The sequence below is a fragment of the Lasioglossum baleicum genome, unplaced genomic scaffold (genome assembly GCF_051020765.1).
Source record: "Lasioglossum baleicum unplaced genomic scaffold, iyLasBale1 scaffold2382, whole genome shotgun sequence".
NCBI classification, from domain to species: Eukaryota; Metazoa; Arthropoda; class Insecta; order Hymenoptera; family Halictidae; genus Lasioglossum; species Lasioglossum baleicum.
The window spans coordinates 9,967-25,247 of record NW_027471441.1 but is presented as its reverse complement, the minus strand read 5'-3'; the positions used below and the strand labels follow the sequence as shown (position 1 = coordinate 25,247).

At 46.6% G+C, this 15,281-nt stretch overlaps 3 protein-coding genes across 3 annotated transcripts; 1 reads left to right on the top strand and 2 right to left on the bottom strand.

Annotated features, from left to right (window-relative positions):
- Nucleotides 1-715: 715 nt before the first annotated feature.
- Nucleotides 716-2,249, bottom strand: LOC143221420 (cyclin-dependent kinase 5-like). The gene is given in 8 exon segments (XM_076446871.1): nt 716-823; nt 972-1,183; nt 1,247-1,418; nt 1,517-1,604; nt 1,688-1,881; nt 1,950-2,014; nt 2,017-2,037; nt 2,213-2,249. Coding segments are annotated over 8 exon segments (897 nt in total).
- A 2,455-nt stretch (nt 2,250-4,704) lies between these two features.
- LOC143221423 (uncharacterized) lies at nt 4,705-7,108 on the bottom strand. The gene is made up of 6 exons (XM_076446873.1): nt 7,029-7,108; nt 6,491-6,704; nt 6,095-6,173; nt 5,349-5,838; nt 4,953-5,087; nt 4,705-4,891 (listed from the first exon to the last, which is right to left on the bottom strand). Exons 1-6 carry the CDS (start codon nt 7,106-7,108, stop codon nt 4,705-4,707), a joined length of 1,185 nt encoding a protein of 394 aa, XP_076302988.1.
- A 2,657-nt stretch (nt 7,109-9,765) lies between these two features.
- LOC143221421 (uncharacterized) lies at nt 9,766-11,314 on the top strand. The gene is made up of 7 exons (XM_076446872.1): nt 9,766-9,820; nt 10,008-10,282; nt 10,371-10,493; nt 10,602-10,657; nt 10,756-10,834; nt 10,919-11,047; nt 11,108-11,314. The coding sequence occupies exons 1-7, from the start codon at nt 9,766-9,768 to the stop codon at nt 11,312-11,314; spliced, it is 924 nt and encodes a 307-aa protein (XP_076302987.1).
- The last annotated feature ends 3,967 nt before the right edge of the window (nt 11,315-15,281 follow it).

Sequence of the window (15,281 nt, the reverse complement as noted above, 5' to 3'; positions counted from 1 at the left end):
GCTCTTTATTGGAAAGAGCGAAGGGAAGACAAGATCGAGAGGCTTCAAGAAGCGCATAGATTTCATTTCGACGCGATGTAAAGGTTCGATTAAGAATCCATTGAATATCTTAAGAAATGTATTTAATAGCTCTATAAGTTATTTCGTAATCGATAAATAAATAGATAAATCAATAAATTAATAAATGTACAAACATCTGCAAATAAATGAGCAAATGAAGACATTAAAGTACATACACGATTGGACGCGATGTATCGCTATACGCGATACACGTATGTAATTCGAAGAAACTTTGGCGATATTTTGTACAATAAGTTTCTGAAATATATCGCGCACTTCGGCTAGTTTCGCATAGAAAGTCGTCGACGTCGTCGTCACTAATAAAATTGACAATTTATTGATTCCTCTTGGACATTATTATAAGACAGGACCCGTCGCTTCGTCTCGCATCAACGCATCGAATGCGAAATATATACTTACAATGCTAATAATATTTTTTATATATATATATATATGTATATATATATTTTTTTATATTTATATATTCTATATATATTATATATATATATATATAATTTTTTTTTGTATGTTGTGTGTGTGTGTGTGTGTGTGTGTATATAATATATATGCATATAACGATCTTTGCTGGCGTGATTTTGGTCGTAGCACTATTCGTGACGTACGTTGTAGATCTAAACAATCTATGTATCATTCACTACTGACAACGATCGTTTTTAATGGCAGGGTTTAAATCGTTGAAGTAGGGATGTGACATTGCTTCCTCCGCTGACAGTCGTAACGCTGGATTGCACACCAACAACCTCTGTAACGGTCAAAGGAAAAGTAAAGAAAGAGAAAAAGGCTAAATTTCACGACCAAAATTTCGATCCAACTACGATAACGTGCTTGTAAATAAACGTCGCGAGGTAAGAGTTATCCTAAATAAGTAACCCAAACGATTAATCCCTCACCTGCAATAAGTCTCTGCCTCTGGAATTAAGTTTCGGCGTAACTTGTGCCAATCCTTGAAGAGGATGATAGAGTGGGAAAAACTTGTAGTCTGGAAGAGTTGTAAAATCTGGCCACGTCTCCTCGGTAGGTGTACCCAACATCTTGAATATTCTTTTCAATTGATCATCCACGTCCGAACCGGGGAACAACGGTGAACCAGCGTTTGCTAGTTCTACGCGAACGAAAGCGACATTGATACATCGATATCGCTTCCTTTATTTTCAACGCTACTTACCAGCAAATATACAACCGGCACTCCACATGTCGATCGACGTCGTGTATAGTTTTGCTCCGAAAAGAACATCTGGCGGACGGTACCACAACGTTACAACTTCCGCGGAATAACATTTAACAGGGATACCATAAGCTCTGGCGAGTCCAAAATCGGCTAGTTTCAACTCTCCGTTCTAGAAAACATCCAGCACGGGAAGCTTGAGTTTTTAAGAAATAAAAGACGTTGCCAAAAATAGGAAGCAATTCAGAAATATACGACATGTACGTATACCTTGTTGATGAGCAAGTTTTGCGGCTTGAGATCTCTGTGTAACACGTGTCTGCTATGACAAAATGCCAACCCACGTAATAACTGATACCTGAAAATAACGATTGGACGTGCGATGATGGAGTATATTTAAACGTCAATGGATGCAAAAGCACAGATTACCACGATGCTTACAGAAAGGATTTGACAACGTCCAAATCAATTTCTCCGTTTAGGCTATCAAAATACTTCTTCAGATCTTGATCGCAATGTTCAAAAACCAAAGTCAATTTTTTATCACTATGTAACACGTCGTACAACCTCACTACATTTTTATGTTTCAACTCTTTCAACAGACAAATCTCTCTGAGAGCGGACGACGGTACACCCTGCACAAAAGGAAAATCATAACAGAGAGATGTCATTTATGTTAGAAACGTCAGCACCAAAAACTTACTTCGTCGTCTTCGTCCAAACGAACTCTCTTTAAAGCAACGATTTCGTGAGTTTCGCGGTTCTTGGCTTGAAAACAGTTCCATAAGTGCCTGAAAGAAAAGAAAGAAAAGTATCGTGCTATACGAGGCAAATCACAACAAAGAAAATGCGTCGTTTATCAGTTGTCAAAAGACAATTCGGCACACAGCGTGGATTCCATTGGACGAGCGAGCATAAAAAAATAGCCGCATGACGATGTACAACGAGAACGGAATAGACGCTTACCTTCTCCTATTTTCTCGAGTTTCTCATATTTTTGCATATTTTTGGCGATTCTTCGGGCGGAATAATAACAGAGTGGTTAGCGCTGCACTCGAACAGTCGTGTGCGAACACACACCGCTCAACATACGGCGCCACGAGCGTTCACCACCAGAGTTACTCGAAGTTTCCAACGACCGCCGTTTTTGAACACCTCCAACGGTCCCCAGATACCTTTTCCGAGAATCTTTCCCATCGTTCCAATCCTTCAATCGTACTCGCTAACGCCGATAACTCAAATTTCCCGATACGCCGTGAATTCGATTAAAACGATAAACTCTTAACCTCGAAAAAAATTGTCTTCGTCATCGTGTAAACGTCCCCTGTTAATCGACGGTGCAGCAAACGAATAACAAACAGATAAACGCGTGACAACGAATATATAGCACGCGCTCGATTAATAAATCCAGACGTAGAGGTTGTTGATAAAAAAAAGAAAAAAATATCATTGTTTGCAACACGATACGCGCGCATGTATATCAACATAAACGCACGTATATAGAACAACACACATCGTTATTATATCTCACAGCACGAGCTCTTGTCACGGATCAATGTAATTTCAACACACGCAACAAGTATATGTATATATACATACAAGTATGTACGAGTCAAAGGAAACCGTGTATAGCTGTAATTTATAAATATCGTTGTACGCGCGTGTACGCTATACGCCACATCGCGTATGAGAAAACGTGCATTCGTACATCGCTACGAAACGCGTGAAATACCATACGCGATATCAGTCCTAAACGAGATACTTTAGAAATTTCTTCGAAATTTGTCGCGCTTTTAAAAGAATGCTGGAGAAAGAGACGGAAGGAAACGACAGAGCTTCGACTTTGACACGTGCAAATTAGGTTATCGATTATTTAACGTATCGATTTTTCGATAATATCGAAACGAAGAAGGAGAACTGGAAGGAATTTCGAGGGAAAGAACGAAGAAGCGAAGAAACGGTATAATTTATTGTTAAATTACATTAGCGTTGTGTTGGAAAATACAAAGGATCGAGACGCATGGAAATTAGGCGGATAAATGCAGGATAGGAAGGGAAAAGCAGAGAGAAAGCGATCGCAGCGCTGTTGGTGGCGGTTGATAGGGAACGGAAGATTGGAAGGAAGTTGGCTGAAAAGCGTTCGAGAGATAAGTATCGTATTTTGTTTTATCGACCAAGTTTCCGTAGATTCAGTTTGGAATCGCGTTGACAACGATGGCACGAAATAAGAAAATTTTCACGGCATTGACCGATTAGAAGAACGTTTCGCGCGTTCGACGAACGAATGACCGGCAGGCAACCGATGTGCTCGGATCGTAAGCGATACGAACGGTTGGTAAAAAGCGAATCCGACGGTTGGTAAAAAAATCCCTCGAGCCCGGAACGAAGGAAGAATGAGGCTCGTACAGCAGTTGTTTGGCAGCACGATACCAATGTTCGTAAACATGGTTATACTGTTCTACGTTTGCCAGCGTGTAAGCAATAACGACAGGATCTAATCGCAGCAGCTAATCGAAAGAGTGGAATAATCGAGATCGTTTAGTTTCTAGCCGCTACGATACTGCGACGCAGAATCATGAGAGAGATGAGAGAGTTTGCCACGATCGTAACGTATATCCAATGAGCGAGCGATCGATCGGCCGACAAACGATCGCTGATCCCTTTGCTTTCTCGACAGGTGCGACGAGCGCGGGAGAACCTGCGTTATATCGGCGAACGAGTGACCAACGGAATGGACGAGGTTCGTACCGCCACACCATTTTACCCGATTAAACCACCGGTATAAAAAGCACGCTGTCGAATCGAACGCGATCCCAGATCAAAGACGACGTCGGTAAGGAATTGCGAGTTACCGGCCGGTTGACCACGCAGAGCGGAAACTTGGCATCGGTGTTACGACGATTCGCCGATCTCGAGGAGAAGGTGATCGAGGTATCGTTACGGCTCGTACGCGAGAGAAACGTTCAGGCGGGAAAATTCATACGATTTCGCGTACTCGATGGTGACGCAGTTGGTGCGAATGGATGGGAACAGGGAAAGCGTGAGAATCGAGACTCCGGTGGACGTGAGCGTGGAAATCGAGAGAATAGTAGCAGCCGTGGAGAATCGCCAGCATCGAGGAGAAACGGAAAGGTCAGAGGAGCCGAGGACTACGAGGGAGCATGGCGGCCCACGGAATCCTCTGACGAAATTTTCCGCTTACGCGCCTCGAGAGACGGTGCCTGGACCCGGCGGATCTGCAGCGAGCACCGTACCGCGCAAAACGACCGACGGTCGCAATCGAATCGGCACCATGCCGGAGGTCCGTCTTCTGGCCGAATCCAACCGACCGACAGCCACCGCTTCCGCAGCGTCCAAACGTTAATCGTAATCGGAAAAATAAATTCTTCTTTCGATACGCGAGAAAACGAGGATGGTGGATGAAAAGCGAGACGGTACTCTCCCTCCCTCTCTTATCGTCAGCCGCGTCTGGACAACGCGTTCGCCCTCGTTCTCTTGACAAATCCGCTCCAGCCGAGCCGATCTATCTCGCGGAGGTTTCGCTTGAAGAAATTGTCGAACGCCGTCCGGTCGATCTCGTCGATGTTTCGCTTGACGAATCGTTCGAGCAACTCTCGATCGCTCGGAAGAAGCGCGATCGTCTGGCTGTGAACCGAAGAAACGAAACGATAGAGACGCGGTTGGAACAGGGTCCGAGCCGTCTTACCTGTACGGCGACGACTGGTCCGAGTGGAAGAGATAGCGGAGATTCCGTGCAGCCTGGCCGTTGGACGGAGGCGACCGGACGCGCGGTGTCTCGTGGACGTGGTCTAGGCTGTTTCCTCGCGCGACATCCTCGCATCTTGAACGATAGCAAGATCCAAAGGGGTTAACCGGCGATGCAGCGTGGTGGCGCGTACATCAAACGACATAGAAGAGGGTAGAAAAGCGAAGAGAGAAAAGGGGAACGAGCTAGATAGTTGCGAGATATCGTGCATTAGTCTTTATTATTTCGACAGAGTTGATACACGCGATAGGAAAGAGGGATCTAACGAACGCTATGGGCTTCGTCGTGGCGCATCTACGGGTTTGTTAGGCCGAGTGGAAAACCGTCTGTCATCGCGTTTCATCGAGTCGTCGATCCTCCGTTTCTCTAGCGGTCTCGGCTATACTTCGCACCAGGTTCCCTCCACCGATTTGGTCCAAGTTCCTGCGGAGAAGATGGTCGTCGGGAACCAGCGGACCGTCCAGGTCGCGTACCAAATTCCCACCTCCGATGTGATCCAAATTTCGTCGCTGGTCGCGATCCACAGCCTCTCGAAGCAGATTTCCACCCCCTATCTGATCGAGATTCCTACGCGACGCGAGCCATCCGCCAGAGCGATACAGAGGGGGGGAGCCTTCCGGTTGACCGAATCGCTCGGCTAGCCTTCTGCGCAACAGGTTCCCGCCGCCGATGTGATCGAGGTTTCGCGAGATCCGATTCTCGGCCTCTTCCTCGCTCCTGTACTCGCTGCCCCGATCGATCGATCCTTTCGACATCCTCGAAACGTTGCCGCCTCTCGATCCGGACCAGTAATCTTCCCTTTCCGCCACTTTCTCCCGTGGCGATCCTGAAAAATCCGTCGATGATCCTCCCTTCGCTGCTAAATTCCACCAAGCCTTCACCGAAGCTCCACCCGTTGGATCAGCAGCGACTCGCACCGACCGCGGAAGCGAGGACAGCACACCGTACACGCCTGACGCGCCAATCCACCCAACGACCGTTCGTTTCTCTCCTCCGCGAAGCAGAGAAAAGCGGGTAACGGAGAAGCGGAAGAGAATAGAAGCGTAACGGAAGCGTAACGGAAGCGCGCAAGGGTCACTTACCATGATCGTTGAGGTACGCGGCGAAGAACTCCGGGTTGGCCGATCCGTAAAAGTCTCTTCGCGCGGGATTAGCCTCAGCCTGAAAGCAAAGGTGTGTACCACCGGTCGATTAGGCCGCAATCGTGGAAGGTTCATCGCTAACCCTGTACACGCGATCACCTCCGCTAATCACCGGCACGCCACTCTACAACCGGATCGATGGAAAATTCCCCGTCCACGTGATTTTCCGCGCGATTTTTCTCCGATACGATCGATTCTGCTACCTTCTCTTCTCGCCCAGCTAACAATATAATAACGCGCGTATGCAAAGCTTTCCGTTCGCGCGTCTCTTTCTCCTTTTCGACGCGCCACTTCTCCTGTTGCGCGCCATTTGGAACTCGGGGTTCGAAGGGTTACCTGGAAGCTGGGCAAGGCGTTTGCCCAAACGGTCGCCGCGATCGAGAGTACCAGCAGCGAGAGAGCGAGAGAAGCGTGGTCCGCCATCCTGGTCAAAGTACTCGAACGAGAGGATGCCTGCTGGGTCGAGTCGGAGGACAGGTCCGTGTGTACCAGTGCGCGAGTACTCTTGCGGCAAAAATCGCTTGACGTGTACCGGTCCATCTCCTGGCACCTTCGAATATATACAGGACAAGCGGTTCCAGTGTACGGATCGGGGGGTGAAGCGACCCGAGAACGCACGCGCCGAGCCGTCGCGGCGCCCCGCGACGCTCGTCCAAATCCATTATCCCCCTTACGCACCGTCGCCTCTCTCCGCTCTATCGCGTCCCTCCGTTCCCCGATTCGTTCCAGGCTCGTCGCGACTCGTCAAATCCGTCCAATGTAATTCCCACGTAATTCCGACGAATCGTAATCTCGAATTAGAATTTCCAAAAGGAATTATTCCGCCAGCGGAATCAGCAAGAGAGCAACCTCGGCATGCCTTCGCTCGGTTTACCTTCCCTCGTCCCAAGGCCATCGCGCATCGTTACGCACCAGCAACCCGTAACGATAAATTCGAAAACCACGAAAACCCATCCGTCTCGTCCGCGATCTACTCCGCGCGTTACGCGTGTCCTCGATGGGGATTTCGTCCGTCTGGTTTATCGATCGGTTCCACCGTATTTTCTCCAATTGACGAAGGGATCAACGAGAACTGTGGCGATCGATCTTACGGTATCTGGTGCAGAAATTAATCGCCGCGTGTGCGTACGGAGTGTAGTACTCGACGCGTAGATATCGGATGAAATTATCGACGCGTCGTTAACGTTTCACGATGGAAACGGCTGGAAGGGCGCCTATTTCGATCCACGCCGAATCTCTTCTCTTCTCGATCGCGCGGCAAACCGCTTCTACTCCGATTCGAGGAAACCCTGAGATCTCGCGTCGAATACGACCACCTTCGAGAAAGGTATCGCGAAACATTAATGGAGAATCTGCCTAATGGTAAAAACAACGCGATCGAATTGTCTCCTTTGCATATTAAGACGACGCGGGCTACGAGGAATCATTCCGTCAATGATCATCGCGCGAAACACGGTGGAACATATTCGGGTGATCCTGCACGTGCTGCGAGTTGCGGGATCGTCGGAGTCGTGGCGCGATCAATGGCCGAACGAACCGATGGTTCGGGGGACCGACTTTGGCCACCAGTTACGATTCGCACTGGAATCGTTAACGAGCCAACGAAAACGTATCTCTTCGGCGAACGAGCACGTCAACGCCCTCTCCAAACGTCTCGCTTCGGTGCGGTCTCAGGTCTCCCTTAAAACACCTCTTTATCGGAATAACACCAGTCGAATACCGACGGTAAGTTGTCGCAATACGAAGTACGGGACCCCGGGCAAGGTCATTATCCAAGGTACCTGCCGGCGTCGCGCTGCAAGAAGAAAACGTGTCGTAGCAAGTTTTACTCGCGCAGGCTGCTACATTACGCGGTAAAACGTCCATTTCATACTCGCTGATATCTCAATCCTCGGGCTCTCTGTCTCTGTTTCGCTTCATCTTTCTCCCAGGTACACGTATTAAAGCTGCGCGAAAGAAAGGTCCGATCGAAGGACTGGTACGCGATGAACGGTATGCTGCCGGAAGCTCCGCTCCCAGAATCCCTCAACCGCGAGTGGCAATTGAAACCGCAAGAAATTTCATTCCCTTTCTTTTCCCTTTTTCTTCCTGCCTACTTGCCCGCCTGCGCTTCTTCTTATCCGATTAATTCTGTTAATGGAAAGTAAAAAACGAGTTGAACGAAGGATAGAAGAAGAAGGAGAAGAAGAAGAAGAAGAAGAAGAAGAAGAAGAAGACGACGAAGAAAACGCGTGCTCCCTTTTAGCTTTTAGTAGCGCGATGATAAGCGAGAACAAAGATAAGGTATGAACGCGCGAACGCTTTACAAGTATGGCCACTCGAGAGAGTGTTTGCGATACGGTTTAGATCATCCGTTTACCTTACCGTTCCGCTCTCGGCCAATACCCGTTCATTTACTCGGTCGAGTGCACTCCGCTTTAGATATCAACTCGACTAGTCTCTGCTCGCGATAGCGCGATTGACAGCTACTTTACGCCTTCTGCTCTTCGTATCTGACATTTTCCGATGCTTTCCGTTGCTTCTCGATCGATTATCGAATCGTCACGCGATACATCGAAACCTATTCGGTCACGTGATCGAGCGCATCGCAATGTCAGTGCGTTCGTTAGGTAGCGCGGCTGTCGTGCTCGAGCAATGGCCCTTAAGAGATCCAGTTGTCGACGGTGAAAGGTTATGGTCCGCGAGGAAGGATAAACTAAACCCATCCCTCCCATGAGATTAACTTTGTTGTCGTAGTCGGACGCTGCATGGGCTGTCGCGGAGGAAAGGATCGGTGAAAAATTTCGCCCGGGAGAGGACTTGCCGTCGTTCAAACGACTCGTCGATAAGAGCACCAAACAGGGCGGGAAAATGTTTGTTTTGTTGCGTTCCGCCTGAGCGGAAAATCACTGATCGACCTTTTCAAGGCAAAGCATCGACTAATTTTAGATCGTGCCTCGACCTACGGATCCTCTTGGTCGCGAACGCAATAGAGCACTCGAGCAATCTCTGTTCGTACCGTAAACACCACTCACGAGTCTAGGAGTAATTAATGAGATTACCGGCTACGTTCGGTAAATCTAATAAACGCTAACGGAACGCGTAACGTCGTTTCTGCGTCGTTCGCATCCATAAAATTCTTCCCTTCTCTGCAATTCGCTAAGATGCTGCGTATTTCGGGAAACAAATGTACATGTGCAAATAAGCGATAATAAAGTCAATCGCCCAATTCACGTTTTCCATTTCCGTCTTTTCTGTTCTATCTCTCTCTCTCTCTCTCTCTCTCTCTCTCTCTATATATATATATATATATATATATATATATATATTATATTATATATATGTACATAAATAAATATAATACGTATACGGTAATTTTCTTTCAACGAGATACGTGCTCGAGCGTATTTCGTTGATCGCGCGTTTCTCGTTCCCTTAGCCTTCGTTGAAACCTAACCTGGCAGATGATAACGACGAATAGTCGCATCCACAAAAGCGTATACCGTTTCCGTTCGCAACTGCGAGATGGCGACTGTGTCGCATTCGCTGATAACTATTGATCGATACGTTGCTGTCGCGTCAATTGTGCGAAAATGAAAGGGTCGTGTATTTTGGTTGTTTTCCTGTGTTATATGTTTCCACGAGGCGTTGCGAATGCTCAATATCTTGGCAACGATTACATCGAAGGTAACTAGATTAGCGTTAAGTTAACGAAGCCTCAAACGCCTCGAGTGCAGCGTAATTCCGAAACAGACGTTTGCCGTCTTTCCTAACCTCTAAAGGTATTTCTTAGTTTTCGCTTTCCGATATTCCTCTCGAGGCGTTTGAAAAACGAATCGAAGACTAAACGTAATTCGCTGTGAAAACGTTACAGAAGATCCACGGAACGTTTTAGCCGATTTCGATCGGTTGCGCACGCTTATGCGAAAGTACGCGGTGAACGATGACAGGGAAATTCGTCGAAACATCGACGATTACGACGATGAATTGAAAAATTGGACAGGCCAATGGATGCCTCACAGGCCAAACGATCCCACCGTGCCACCAAAAGTATTTCCAAAAGTCGACCAGACCACTGTTTTAGGATCCTCGCAGTCTCCTCATGGAGTTCCAATGGGATATCCGTCGAAAAGCTGCGACGATGCAAAGGTACGTGACCGGCGTATACTCGTCGATCGATCAAACTGTCGTATCGTCATCCTCGTTAACTATCCTCAGCCAAAGCGTCACGTTTTAGACCAATTTAACCATGGACTGGGGCGGCAGTCCTATCAATTACACGTGTTACGACAAGAGAATCGTTCCAGACAGAAAAGTGATAGCGACCAAGTACTGCGAACGCATCCCAAAGTATTACGTCGTTAGTATTTCTTTGTAGTTTAATCGACACCTGATCGAATAACGATAACGCGCGTGTCGATGATAGTTGCGAATAAGCGAGATACCTAATCGACTCGAATGTTTGCAGGCTATACATAAATGCATGTACGAGGAAATAGAGTACGACGACAATGTTCCGGTGTTGTAAGTACGCCTGTTGTTTCGTTAGAAAAAAAAAAAAAAAAAAAAAAAAAAAGCCATACGATCGCATACTCGTAATACTAGCTGTGCGCTATTCTTAGTGGCTCGCACAGACCTTTGTGGCCCGTCTATGGCGAATACAAATTCTTGCCGAGACAGAGATGGCTCCATAGTCTCGAGGTAATTTGCAGAAAGAACGGTTCTGTTCTTCGTTTTATCCTCCTTAATTCCTCTTTCTCAATCTTTTTTACGTTTATCGTTTAGCACGGAGCGATCGTTGCACTGTATCATCCGTGCGCCAATCCGATGGAAGTAAAGCGCTTGAAAAGCCTGCTGAGAGGTTGCCTACGACGGCACGTAATCAGTCCATCGAACCTGCTGGACGAGAGTCGCGTAAGCACTTGTAATCACGATTCCTTTGAAACTCGATTAAACGTAAGATGTATATTTCAGCCGCTGGCTTTGGTCGCATGGGGATGCCGACTGAGCATGTCGTACGTGAATCCGAAATTGGTGGTTAAATTTATTCACGAGCATGCTCTTCGAGGACCAGAGGAAATTGCAAGGGACGGCGATTTCTCCGCTGGTTTGATACGTCAAGCTAAAATCGTGTCCGATACCGACGATACGATCTTATGCCCGAGCGCGCGAATCGTTTAACCTCATCTACACTGCGTATCGACTAGTATAACTTAGTCTTTATTATAATCTCTCTCTTCCCCCCTTTATTATAATACTATGCGTACATGTACATACCGATGTTCATAACCTTCGTTAGTTATTTATTCGCGAGATGTTTCTTCGCCTTTTCCTTCCTCTTCCTGCGCTGCATTTCATTGTCCCGTTCCCGGTTCTCGTTTTTTTATCCATCGAACGTTTCTCAATCGTACCCCCCGCTCGCCCTCTACACGTCTCATCGATCGCTGTTCGTTTCATCGTGATACACGATAGAAGAATCAATAAAATAAGAAAAAAAGAGAAAGACAAAAGAAATCGAAAGGCAACACTGACTTGTACTTTTTTTGTTTTTTTTTCGTTTTTGTTCAACGAACCTCCTTTCCTTTATTTTCTTCGTTAATAATCGGTGTGGTTCTCGAGGATACGCGCGTCGAACAACGAGGGCATAGGAGACGAATGAATGGGACGCGCAACATTCACTCCCGTTACATATTCTTGTATATTGTTCATCTTTCGAGAGAGAAGATCAATTAGTTAAATACATTGAACATCGTGTCGGTTTTTAAAATCTCTTTGCGGACCTTTGTTATCTACAGACGTATAGTAACTTCACTGTAGTGCTGACTATAATCGTTATTCCTGCGGATACGTATCTTCGATGATATATAAAATTAGGGTAAGACAAGTAACGCTATCATATTTCGGTAATGTAAAATACACTACTCGTCTACTCAATAGTAAGTCGTTAACGTAAAAGAATATAATTGTACAGTAAACGCTTGGCTCTTTTTTTCACTTTTTGTTCCATTTTTTTGTTTGTTTTTGGTTTTGTCTTTGTTGTCGCTTCGGTAGATCAATAGATCGAAGATAACTGGCATCGCGCGAGGGGAAATCGGCGAATCGGGGGAAGGAAAGAAAGAAAGATCCGAGGATTCGCCGATTTAGCTCTCCCGCTTGTCGACCGAACGCGTCCGTGGGGCGCGATCCGACTCTCGGCTTTCCCTTTCCCCTTTCCCCTTTCCCCTTTCTCCTATGCAAACCGCCCAGCGCCCGTTAGCCTCCGCCTTGCAAAGCGAGCCGAATCTCTCCGAATCTGTCCGAATCTGCCCGGACGCCTAGGAATCCGCGTGCATACCGATATTCAGGCTCGCAGAGGCATTTTCGAGTTTTGTGCTGAGAAATCAGAGGAGGATGAAAGGGCACGCTTGTTCTTGGGTAGACTTCTCTCCGTGGGATGAGGACGAGCGCGGACCTCGCCTCGCGTTTCTTTCGTCCGAGACACAGCTAGTAAACGCGTTACGACCGTGGATCTCTTAAAATTATTGCCAACTTTGTACAGAGTCGATAACCATAATGATAATAACAATAATATCGCATTAAAGATGAAAACGAAACAACGATCTATCTCGTTCTGTTCTCGTTTGACAGACAGACAGACAGACAGAGAGAGAGAGAAGTGAATGCATCCGTGCTCGCTCGACGCAAATACGACTCATAGGCGGAAAAAAAACACCGTTCGTTTATTTAATAATTAATCCTTAATACAGATCTCTTTTTTTTCTTTTTCTTTTTCTATTTTTTTGCCTTTTCTTCGTTCTTGCGTAGTTCTCTCACCTAATAGAAGTGTGTCTACGATAAAAAGTATTTCCATACCATTGTTCAACGTGCTAAATTCTTCAAATTTTTTTAACTCTTTCGTGCATCCTCCTTTCTCTCTCGCATCCAAGCACACCCTTACTCTTTCGCTCAAACTCTCTTACCGTTTCTCGTTCGTTCCTTCTTTCTTTCTATCTATCTTTCTTTCGTTCGCTCGTTCGTTCGTTCGCTCGCTCATTCGCTCCGTCGTACATTGCTCCTCTGCCTAAACTTCTCCTTTATCTTCTTTTCTCCCCTTTCTCTTTTACCTTTTCCTTCCTTCCTCTTATTACTCTCGCTCCCGTGTTCCTTGGCTCGTTCGTTCATACGTACGTGCTTTCTACTCCTTTCTCTCCCACTCTCTCATTCCCTAATTAGTTTCTCGATAATGTAAATTTATTATAATAATCTCACTTTGCCACGTGACAACCCCATCACGATCGCTCTTTATTTTTGTTCGTTTGTTCTTTTGTCTGAAAACATTCGCAAACTTACGATTTACGCTCGAAAGTGGAATTGACACTCATAAAGTTATTGAAATAGTCTCTCGAAGAGTAATAATTGCACCGATGCGACACGACCAATGTACATTCTTAATACTTTGTCGTGTTCGAGGTCTCTAAAGCGTTCCCTTTTTTGCTTCGTCACGATTCCCGTTTCTTTGTCGTGTTTGCTCTCTGATTGGTTTACACTTTGGTCCGTCTGTCGGTCTAGCCTTTCCTTCCTTCGCATCGTTTTCTACTTTTCCCATCGCGCAAGCCCGATTTCTATCCTTCGAAAGGATATTCGTTCGACAGACGCGGAGAACGCGGGCGAAGAAAATGGAAGAGAAGAGAGAGAGAGAGAGAGAGAGAGAGAAAGAGAGACAAAGAGAGAGAGAGAAAGAGAGAAAGAAAGAAAGAAAGAAAGAAAGAAAGAAAGACAGGCAGACGGACAGCAACGTTGCGCGATATATAAGACGAAGGATTCGCTCGGTCTCGTGAAATCTCTCCTCGTGAACAAAAGGAAATGAACGAAGCCACAGGTAGTAGTAGTAGTATTGTAACGTGTGTGAACGAGAAAACTCCCCTTCCTTAATTTTTAGGCCAAAGTACGTACTATATGCGCACACCGTCAATGTTGCCGGTGGTACGTGCATCGATTACAAGTTATACATAAGTCTATGGTGGCCCGGAAAACTTATTCGATGGTACGAAAGTAAGTTTGATTCTTCAATTCCTATCGCGAGAATCGCTACACACGAGCGCGCACGCATCGGAGAAAAACGTCAACGACGCCAGGATACGCGGTGATTTAAAGCTAGCCGAAGAAAAGGTGAACGGACTGGTGTCGAGAGCACAGGCTGGTATATACAAAAATGATGCGCACAGGGGAGAGTTCGCGATGTCCTCTGGTCTCGGTGCGGGCACGCGATTCGCCACCGATCCCGTTAAGGCCGATTCTTCCTCTGTCTGCTAGAGATCGGCATCGAACCGACACCGAGAGAGAATCAACTATCGATCAACCAACCAATCAACTAACCAACCAACCAATCCTATCTCTCGGTCCACGCGATCGCCTCGTTTTTCCAACGCGAAGCAACCAAAACTGGAGGAGGACGCGCAATCGATTCCGCAGCTCGGCCAAATCGGCAACCTCTCCGATAAAGCAAACCAACGTAGGCTTTCTTTACGCCTCGCCATAGACGCCCGATACGCGAGCCAAGGGAAACCGTCTTCTTCCCTCCTCCGTTTGCTTCTCCGCCAACAACCTAGATTCAATCTAGATTCAACCTAGATTCAACGACGATTCAACCTAGATTCAACGACGACGACGGCGACGGCGACGGCGACGAAGACGACGACGAAGATGGCTACGTTTTCACGACAAGAAAGAAAGTACCGACCGGTTCGATTCGAGCAACCCGGCACAACGATCCTCGCGGAAGAATTTTTCTTACATTTTCCTTGATCGCGTTCGAAGACTACATAATAGATCGTGACAGCGCAGCTACCTAAAACTAACCATCGGTACGTTTCTTTCGAAGATCGCAAAGCGATTTCGAACCATCATCATCGTCGTCGTTTTACCGCCTTTCTTTTTCTTCCTTCCTTCCTTCTTTCCTCTTTTTATCGTTTTCATCGTTTTCATCGCGTTGCTCGTTGCAGGGGCGTCGCATCGCCGTCTTCGTCGCATTCTTTACGCACTACGTTAATATCGTTGCTACAACAACGCATACAACGTGGCCTGTGTGTAGCGCAACTTCTTTTCCTCTCTTTCTTATATCATTCTGAAACATTAACCCATAATCTTTTAAACGCATGTACCTCAACGT

Coding starts and splice junctions, on each gene's coding strand:
- LOC143221423 (XM_076446873.1), bottom strand. CDS start 7,108: ATGGGTTTTCGTGGTTTTCGAATTTATCGTTACGGGTTGCTGGTGCGT. Junction 6,174..6,490: donor ACGCCTTGCCCAGCTTCCAG/GTAACCCTTCGA, acceptor CTTTGCTTTCAG/GCTGAGGCTAATCCCGCGCG. Junction 4,892..4,952: donor GACCAGTCGTCGCCGTACAG/GTAAGACGGCTC, acceptor TTCGGTTCACAG/CCAGACGATCGCGCTTCTTC.
- LOC143221421 (XM_076446872.1), top strand. CDS start 9,766: ATGTTTCCACGAGGCGTTGCGAATGCTCAATATCTTGGCAACGATTAC. Junction 10,283..10,370: donor AAAGCTGCGACGATGCAAAG/GTACGTGACCGG, acceptor GTCACGTTTTAG/ACCAATTTAACCATGGACTG. Junction 10,494..10,601: donor GCATCCCAAAGTATTACGTC/GTTAGTATTTCT, acceptor GAATGTTTGCAG/GCTATACATAAATGCATGTA.